This window comes from Mirounga leonina, unplaced genomic scaffold (assembly GCF_011800145.1).
Source record: "Mirounga leonina isolate KUSES-001 unplaced genomic scaffold, KU_Mleo_1.0 Mir_175, whole genome shotgun sequence".
Taxonomy (NCBI): domain Eukaryota; kingdom Metazoa; phylum Chordata; class Mammalia; order Carnivora; family Phocidae; genus Mirounga; species Mirounga leonina.
Window position 1 is genome coordinate 22802936 of NW_023270453.1, and position 10035 is coordinate 22812970.

General features: G+C 54.6%; 1 protein-coding gene across 1 annotated transcript; it reads left to right on the plus strand.

Moving 5' to 3' along the window:
- Window positions 1–7713: 7713 nt before the first annotated feature.
- NPW (neuropeptide W) lies at window positions 7714–9134 on the plus strand (the record flags this gene model as incomplete). Its single annotated transcript, XM_035022419.1, has 1 exon — window positions 7714–9134. A coding segment is annotated over one exon (657 nt), but the record flags the coding sequence as incomplete, so codon positions are not given.
- Window positions 9135–10035: the final 901 nt, after the last annotated feature.

The window sequence follows — 10035 nt, forward strand, 5'->3', positions numbered from 1 at the left end:
CAGTTTATGTGCTAAATATAGCCGCCGTATTGGGAGCCCACCGTTTCTGACCAGCCAGACCGCTTGTATCTGCCGCGTACACGGGCCTGGTCACCAGGCGCACCCTTCCCCCCCTCCCCCGCCCGCCCCGGCCTCCCCAAATAAGAACTTCCTGCAAATCCTTATCAGAAAAGAGTTTTTTGGTGACATCCTTCTCCAAGCTGGGGGCTATCTCCCCGGATCCTGATGGGAAAATCGCGCAGGGAACTTGTGCGCTTCACTGGGCACACCCAGCTGAGCTCAGGGGCTTGGCGCAGAGAAGCCTCAGGGCAGGTTTGCTGAATGGACGGTGGTGAATACTGGGCTTCAGGTCCCTGCAGGTAGGCTTCCTCCCTATCCTTGGGGGACAGGCACGCTCCCGACCTCCCTTCTGCCATTAAAGGAGGCAAGTCAAATCTGAAGCCTTCTAGAAAAAGGCAGTGTGTTGTTGGGGAGCGAGCCTGGACTTTAGAATCAGACAGAAATGGGCTTGAAACCCCAGTTCAGCCACTTATTTGCTGGTGAACTTGGTTAGCTCACTGAACCCTTGACTTCCTCAATTGGAAAGTGGGCATCATCACACCAAGTGAATCTGGTGGACGGGCCAATGCACATGCCTTCTCACTGTCACACAACCCCACTAAATGACAGCAAAGGAATAAAAGACTGCCAATCCACAAGTGCCAAGAGAAGAAGGGAGGAGGCAGCTAGTGAAAGGTGTCAACAGACTTTGGAACGACAGGAAGATGAGTGACTCACTTTATAAAGCATCCTTAAGACCTTTGCGGGGGGTGCCTGGGTGGCTCAGTCATTACGCATCTGCCTTCAGCTCAGGTCATGATCCCGGGGTCCAGGGATCGAGCCCCGCATCGGGCTTCCTGCTCCGCGGGAAGCCTGCTTCTCCCTCTCCCACTCCCCCTGCTTGTGTTCCTTCTCTCTGTGTCTCTGTCAAATAAATAAATAAAATCTTAAGGAAAAAAAAAAGACCTGTGGGGGGAACCCTGATAAGAAGTTTCACCGAGGGTGAACTGAGGCAGGGCACTGAAAACGAATGCCTGCAAGTCAGTGCATGGAACCCAGTGACCTGGGCCCTCCTCCCCTGCCCTGACTTCTGTATCCAGTCCACGCCCCCCTTCCTTGCTTTGGTTCCAGAAACTGACCAGCTCCAGAGAAAAGCTTCACTGCCTGCCCCATTACAGAATGAAAAGCCATTCCTGCAGTGAAGCCCACTGCCTGGCAGAGCCATGTCCCCACAGAAAGAGCATCAGGTCTCACTCACACATGGGGACAGACGGGCAGCCAAGGATCTCCAGACTCAGGAGGAAAGCCTGCAGTGTGAAAGATGGACCAAACTAAGCAGACCCAGGGAGCAAAAGGAAGCTTTAGAAAGAACTATTTGGGGTGCCTGGCTGGCTCAGTCGGTGGAGCACATGACTCTTGATCTTGGGGTGGTGAATTCCAGCCCCGTGTTGGGTGGGGAGCCTACCTTGAGAAAAGGAAAAAAAGAGTTGTATTTGATATTCCCAGAAGAGATGCTGCTTCTGTGAAATGAGAATAGGATGCCTTGAATAATAACAAGCACAAAATAATCAGAACAAGAAAGGGCTCTTAGAAATCAAAAATATAAGTAAAAATTCAAGAGCAAATTGGGAAGATACAGTTGAAATCTCCCAGCAAGCAGAACACAAAGAAAATAAAGAAGCTGGAACTTTGAATCTAGAAGGTGCAATATCTAATTAATACGAATGTTAGAGAGAACAGAGAAAGTGGAGAGGCGCAAATTACCCAAGATCTAATAAGACAGTAGGGGCTGTCACTGAAGAACGTGAGTCTTTACACTGAAAGGAAGGGCCCAGCCACGGAAGAAAGGCCCCCAGCAAGTGACATCATCCTGCCATATGGCGGACAGCTTTAGGGAGGAGGGGGTAAGGAGGGAGAAGATCCTAGAAGGGGGATTGAGAATAGGACTTTACTCCTGGAACACTGGAAGCCAGAGATTCCCTCAAATTTCTGAAGGAGTGGGATATCCATCCACAAATTCTACAACCAGAAAATCTTTCCATTAGGCATAAAGACACTGACATAAAAGGGACAAATTATTTAGGTCCTATGTCCCCATTCACATGAAACTACCAGAGTGTTCGTGTCTCCAAAATGTTAGGGAGTACCAGTTGGAAGATGACCTGGCATCCAGAAAACGGATTCCAACCCAGACAAGAGCCAAAGCAGAGCGTGGGATGATGCCCGTGTGGAGACGCCAACATGGATGTGTGGGAAAGGGGGTGTGCAGGCTGGAGTAGGAGGCCACCATCTCCCACAGGGAGCCTCCAGAGCAGACATGGAACCGATCAGGGTGCCCTCGCGTGCTTGAGAATCTGGAAAAGGTACTGCGAGGAACTCGACCTATCTCTCAGAACCTTTGGGGGAAAATAGCACAATAAGTATGTAAAAAAAGCAATCAGTGAGATAGGAAATGTAATCATAGTACACTTAGCAGAGAACAATATCTACGCAGCCATAACAATATAAACGCTGGCTACTGAGTTAACCAAAATTTGTGACAAAATTCTAGAAGGATGGAGAGGGTGTGAGAGGGCCAAAGCTTCATCTAAATTCGTAGGAAGCCTTCTGGTGCTGCCTAAAACAGATAAATCAGAAAGTGTCGGTTTATAATCTAAGGGTCTGTGGTTCTCAGTTGGGGGTGGTTTTACCCCCAAAGAGACGTTTGTGGTGGTCACAGCAGAGTGGGAGCATTACTGACATCTACTGGGTTATTAGTTTCCCATGGCCACTGTTAAAAAATGACCACAAGGGCGCCTGGGTGGCTCAGTCGTTAAGCGTCTGCCTTCGGCTCGGGTCATGATCCCAGGGTCCTGGGATCGAGCCCCGCATTGGGCTCCCTGCTCCGCGGGAAGCCTGCTTCTCCCTCTCCCACTCCCCCTGCTTGTGTTCCTGCTCTCGCTGTGTCTCTCTCTGTCAAATAAATAAATCTTTAAAAAAAAAAAAATGACCACAAACTTTTCAGCTTCAAAACAACAAATTTGGAAGTTCGAAACAGGTCTGCCTGGGATAAAATCAAGGTGCAGGTGGGGTGCACGCCTTCAGGCGAGAATCCATTTCCTCTCCAGCCTTAGAAGCCCCCTCCTCCATCTGCAAGGTGCACCCTGCCAGCCTCGTCCTTGTCACCCCTCCTCCTCCAACGCTGCCCCCCTCCACCAACGACGTGGTGGCGCTGGGCCCACCTGCATAATTCAGGACCATCTGCTTCCATTAAGGTCCGCTGATGAGCGTCCCTAATTTCATCTGCTTCAGTGTCTCCCCACCCCCCGCTTACCACGTCAAGTAGGTGTGCCCAGGTTCCAGGATATCTGGGGCACATCTTGGGCAGGGGCTGTTAACTCTGCCTGTACAGGTGAGTGACGGCCAGGGATGCTGCTGACCGCCCTCCACTGCACAGGACCACCCCCACATGTTGGTGCGGCTGAGGGTAGGGACCCTGATGAGGTCATAACTTATGCTGGGGGCTTCTGGCTGGGGTGCGGGTGAGGGGAGCTGGGGGGCTGCAAAGGGCGCTCCCCGGGAGCTGAACTCTTTGCTCTCTTGTTCTGGGCGGTGGGCATGCAGATGTATGCATAAAACACGAGATGTGCACACTACTCAGGGTACGTTAGTTACGGCTTCTTAAAAAGACCACAGATTTTTAGAATAGTTAAGTTTATGGTTTTTAAGTAGGGAGTAAATACTAGAAGAAACAGTTGAAGGATCTGGAAGCTGTTGCCTCTGGAGAGCACGACTGGGATGTGAAAGGGTGGGTCAGGGAGTTTGAATTTCTTCCTTATGCTAGCATTATATTAATCATGTAAATTACCTCGATAGAAATAAATAATTTTAAAAAAAGAAGACAAAACAGATTTGCTCAGTCACTGCGTCCTTAGGATGGAGTCCTTGTTGGGGCCAGGCTCTGAATGGTCCTGGCCCACGGGCAGCCTGGTGCCGTTGGAGAAAGGTGGTGTGCAGGCCCAAAGCCACGCTCCCCTGGTTTCTAGGAGGGTGTTGGGTGGATGAAGGGAGAGGTGAGTCCCAGAAAGGAGAGTCAGCTCTCATGGGCCCGTCACCTCCTCCCCTCCTCCCAGAGTGGAGCTTTGGCTCCAGACCCCTGCAGCAGGGAGAGGGGGGAGGCCTTTGTCACTGGAGCCTTGGGCTCCGGGCTGGGCGGGGCTCAGAGCCCCTCCTCCTCTGTACCCCACATTGGGAGTTCCCAGGACTAGGGTGTGCTTTGCTCCCCCAGCCCGGCCCTGGGCTTCCTCCCCACGTGCCTTCTGCACAGTCACCCAGCAGGAGTCCCGCTCCATCTCACTGGGGCCTTCATCGATGAAATCTCCTGCGTTTCACAGCCATAAACAAGCAAGACGGGTATTTAAACTTTAGATACGGGACGTAGTATCGTGCAGGGTACTTTCTTTAATACTGTTTTGGAGATTCATCCGTCTGGTATCTGTAGCTCTACTTCAGTGTTCTAATGGCTCCAGACCCCGTTACCGCCTAGCCGCAAGTAATCCTACTGGGCCATCTCCAGGGGGTGCCGGACTCTCCCCCGCTGAGCTGGGTGGAGTGGGGGGCTCCAGGCAGGCTTCTCCCCCTCCCACCCCCACCAAGTACTCTTAGCCCGGAGGATGTGCAGCGTCAGGGGACCCTGGTGACCCGCGTCGTGCTGCACTGCCCGCCCACTGCACACTCCAGGCGGCTCTCCAGGCCAAGGGCCCCCTTGGGGAGGCTGCTTTCCACACGACTCCGGGGTCCCTGTGGTCCTCCAGGCCCCTCCAGGTGTGCCCGCAGCTCCCTCTGCATCCCCTACCCCACCAGTCCCTGCGCCAGTCACCCCTCCATCAAAGCGTTTTTACTGACAGCTTAGGAGGCTGGTCAGCCTTGGGAACAGTAACCGCAGGAGATGGTAGTGACCATGTTTTGAGCAGCTACCGTGTGCCAGGCGTAATGCCAAGACCCGTGCCTGGATTAATGCTCACAGTAAGCTGAGGAGGGGCTCTTATCATCCCAGTTTGCAAGTGAAAAAGCAGACGGGAGAGGTTGAGGTGCACACCCGCCCCCCATTCCCACCACCAAGCACAGGGCGCTGGGCTTGGCTCACTTCTCCCCCGTTCCACAAGGCCTTTGTAGGGAGGGCTGCCATTGCTTCTAACTGCCCCCCCAGGGCTCCCCACAATCAAGTTGGGCCCCTTCTGCCTTAGAGGTGCATCCTCTGTACTCCCAGCCCCTCTGTGGCCCCTCGATAGGGAGACTTGGGAGGAAGGACTTTGTTCCCTTCACTCCCAGAATCACGCCTTCCCTTTTGCTGCAGAGACAGGCAGAGGGCGAGGGGCAGTTTCCATGGAGAACTGCAGTTCAGGTCCCCAAACTTGTGCTGTCAGGCTGGGGGATCTAGGTCGGACCCCATTTGCACCACTGCTTACCCAATAGGTGATCTGAACAAATCCATTTTCCTTGTGCCTTACTTTCTTCATTGATAAAGGAGGTCGATAATCGTCCACTTCTGGGCACCTGGCGGGCATGCGACTCTTGATCTTGGACTTCTGAGTTCAAGCCCCATGTTGGGTATAGAGGTTACTTTAAAAAATAAAATCTTTTTAAAAATTTTTTATCAGGGCGCCTGGGTGGCTCAGATGGTGAGGCGTCTGCCTTCGGCTCAGATCATGATCTGAGTCGGCTTCTCCCTCTGCCTCTCTCCTGCTTGTGCTGTTTCTCTGTCTCTCGAATAAATAAAATCTTAAAAAAAAAAAAAAAGATCAGAAGTCCTAGAAAGGGCTTTCATTAAAATAAGTAAATAAATAAATATTTTTTTATTTTTTAATTTTTTTTTAAAGATTTTATTTATTTGACAGAGAGAGACACAGCGAGAGCAGGAACACAAGCAGGGGGAGTGGGAGAGAGAGAAGCAGGCTTCCGGCGGAGCAGGGAGCCCGATGCGGGGCTCGATCCCAGGACCCTGGGATCATGACCTGAGCCGAAGGCAGATGCCTAAAGACTGAGACACCCAGGTGCCCCCTTTTAAAAAAAACTTTTTTTAATAGTTTGAAAAACTATGACGCTTAATGACTGAGCCACCCAGATGCCCCTAAAATTGTTTTTAAAGATTTTATTTATTTATTTGAGAAAGAGTGAGCGAGAGAGAGAGTGCGCACACAAGCCAGGGAAGAGGCAGAGGGAGGGAGAAGCAGACTCCCCGCTGAGCAGGGAGGCTGATACGGAGCTCAATCCCAAGACCCTGAGATCATGACCTGAGCCAAAGGCAGACACTGAATGACTGAGCCACCCAGGCGCCCCCCAAAATAAAATCTTTTTAAAAAAATTACCTCACCTCGTGGCATTGTTTGGAGATCAAAATAAGACATTTCAGGGATGCCTGGGGGGCTCAGTCGGTGAAACGTCTGCCTTTGGCTCAGGTCATGATCCCAGGGTCCTGGGGTCGAGTCCTGTGTCAGGCTCCTTGCTCAGCAGGGGGCCTGCTTCTCCCCCTGCCTGCTCTGACTGCCGCTACCCCTGTTTGTGTGCTCCCTCCCACCCCAGCTTCTTTCTCTCTCTGACAAAATTTTTTTATTTTTTATTTTTTTTAAAGATTTTATTATTTATTCATGAGAGACAGAGAGAGAGAGGCAGAGGGAGAAGCAGGCCTCCCGCGGAGCTGGGAGCCCGATGCGGGACTTGATCCCAGGACCCTGAGATCATGACCTGAGCCGAAGGCAGACGCTTAACCATCTGAGCCACCCAGGTGCCCGACAAATAAAATTTTTTTAAAAAAAGAAAAAAGACATTTCAGGATCCCTGGCGTCTGGGATCAAGAAAATGTTCCATGAGTGGTGTGGTTGCTGGGGGTGGGGTGAGGCCTGATTATTTCAGAGTTTGCATCCGTCCTGGGCTGGGGCTCAGGCAAGAATGGGTCAGGCTCTGCCCTCTGGAAGAGGTTGTTAAACACATACAGCCACAGAGGAATACTCCAGGGGACTATTCAGATGAGGGCCATGTAGGCAGGATCCTGAATGATGAGTGCAAGTCTGCTGGGTTGGGAAGGAAGGGAAGGATGTTTCAAGGACAAACACAGAGGCGGGCAGAATTGCAGTTTGTTGGGTAAGGCAGAAAGATAAAAACTGGCCAGAGACAGTGGTCTTGGGGGGGATCACAGCCAGAGAGTAGGCTGGAGGTCCACAGGGCCTTCTCCTGCCCAGGCCAGGGCTGGGGTAAGAGGAGGGGTTTACTTTTTATTGTGGAAGCCATGGGAAACCACTGACCATCTCAGGGAGGGCTCCATGTGACCAACCTTTGGTTGCAAGCATCCAGCCACAGCTGGGAAGTGGGTTGGAGGGCTCCCACCTGCTAGTGTGGGAGAGGGTGGGGAGGGGTGGGGGGACAAGAGACAGCCTCAGGAGAGGAGATACACAGTTCTTGAATGATACAGAGGACCCCCACCAGTCAGCCCTTCTGACCCCACTAGGGTTCTTATAGCCCCCCAGCCTTTCCTCTGCTGGTGCCCAACCTGCAAGAGCTCTGGCTAAGGAGGCATCCCTTTGCCCATGTCCGCCCATCCCCTCAGTTCTTCTTGAGGGGGAGCAGGGGCGCCCCCAGCGGAGCGTCAAGATGAGCTCTAGGTGAAGGCCCACCCACTCAGAGAAGATACTCCAATAACCCACGCCCCTGCCCCAGCAGCCTGGGCCCCTCTTCCCTCTCCATCCCTCCCCCTACCTTTTGGGAGCTGAGCGAGTACCGCGGGGGCGAGCGGGGCGGGGCCAGCGAGCAGTTATAGCTGGCCCCGCCGCGCTGCGCCCCCGACGCCGCAGTTCCGCCGCGCGCCCAGCCCCATCTGAGTTAGCTCCTGGCCTGCCCCGCCGAGCGGCCGTCAACTTGAGCACCCTGGCGCGGGGCACAGGCGTGCGGGGCCCTGCGGGCCGGCCGGTGCTCGCATTGTTGCTGCTGCTGGCGCTGCTGGCGCTGCCCGCTGGCGCCTGGTACAAGCACGTGGCGAGTCCCCGCTACCACACAGTGGGCCGCGCCGCGGGCTTGCTCATGGGGCTGCGCCGCTCGCCCTACATGTGGCGCCGAGCGCTGCGCCCCGCTGCCGGGTCTCTTCCCTGGGACACCCAAGGCCTGGGCGCGTCCCCCCAGGGGCTATCCGCCAAAGACACCCTCTCTCCGGCGTCCGTCCCTCGCGGTGCTCTCCTGCTCTCCTCGGAGGTTCGGGAACTGTTGGAGATGGGACGCAGGTACTCCCGCGCAGGGCGCGAACTGCGCAGCCCGAGCCTGAACTGGAGCCGCGGCAGGGCGCCCATTCCTGGACCTCCGTGAAGCAGGCCAGGTACGTGGGGAGAGAAAGGGGGCCGGGACAGCAGCGGGTGGAGGATGTCTGGAGAGATCTGGGCCCGGAGCGCACGCCCGCGTGCCCACGAGACACCCTACGACCTTCCTATCTCCCACTTCTTGCCCAGAAAGCTTTCCAGGAGCCTTGGGGGGGGGGGGGGGTAAGGGTTAGTGGAGGGTGCACAGCCTTCTCCCCAAGGTCCTGCTCTGTTCTTTCTAGAGCCTTCGGAGTGTCTCCTGTTCAGCCATGGTCTGCGCAGTGAACCATCTTCGCTGGCCCCCACCTCTCCCCAGGGCCATCCTGAACGCAGCCCTTGCTGGTGATGCCCCCTTGTCTGACCCAGGAGTCTACTCCTTCTCCTGGGCGAACAGCTCAGGCCAGGCCAGGTGGTCTGGTCAATAAAAGCTGCCTGGTTCATGCATTCCCGCGTGTGACCCTTTTCCTCCACGCTGTATACTTGGCATCTAGCTTCGGGGTGCAAACAGCTGCGTTCACACCCTGGCAATTACAGGAGCCCTCTCCCTGGCCAGGGGATGCCCCCTCCTAACCATCTCGATCTGTAAGTCCTTGTGGGGCGGGGGAGGGGAGAGGGGACAGAGGCAGAGACACTGCTGGGGCCTAGGTCCCCTTCCTTCTCTGCCAGTACTGCCCCTCCTGTTCCAGGGTGGGGTCATCACACCAGGTCCCAGGGTCCCACTGCCATCCACCAGAAAGAGGAAAACGACTCACACACCACTAGCTGAGCCAGAGCTCCCACCCCAGCCTCCCGGGAGCCCCAGAGTGCCCCCTCACTATGCCTCCTGACCAGGCTGGGGAGAATGTCTTCCTTAAGGTACCTTAAGACCAGCAGCCTTGGGATGCCTGAGTGGCTCAGTCAGTTAAGCGTCTGCCTTCAGGTCAGGTCATGATCCCAGGGTCCTGGGATCGAGCCCCGCATCAGGCTCCCTGCTCAGCGGAGAGCCTGCTTCTCTCTCTCCCTCTGCCTGCCACTCTATCTGTGCTCTCTCTCTGTCAAATAAATAAATAAAATCTTAAAAAAAAAAAAAAAAAAAAAAGACCAGCAGCCTACCCAGCCTTTCCCACGTCTCCCAGGATTCATTTCAAACCTGATCTCCTTCACCCCCCTCCTTCCCCTCAGCCAATGGCTTCTGGAGAGGAAGTGAGAACCCCTGGCCCCCTTCTTCAAGGTCCTGCTCCTCTTCTAAGGAGGAAGGGCCCCTTGCCTCCTCAGAGACCCTTCCACCTCTTATCCCCTCTGCATTTTCAGTTATTGGCTCCAACCCCCACGTAAATATGCTCTGCTGTCATGAATAAGGACCCCTGGGCCCCCTTACAGCTCCTGCTCACAAGTGTGTGGGCCCCTCCACCCTTCTGCCTCCTTGTCAACCCTCTTCGGTGTGGGCTCTGACTCCCACAACTGTCCTGGGCCTTGATGCGCCTAGTCACTGTGCCCTGATGCTGTCTGCCCTTGGAGGCCTCCCTTGGCCATGTGGCAAGGCCTTCCACTAGGGCACCCAGCCAGGACCAGAGGAGGGGTGGTCCCATGCCTGTCGAGCTGGCTAGCTTCAAGATACTCACATGGGGGCGCCTGGGTGGCTCAGTTGGTTAAGCGACTGCCTTCGGCTCAGGTCATGATCCTGGAGTCCCGGGAT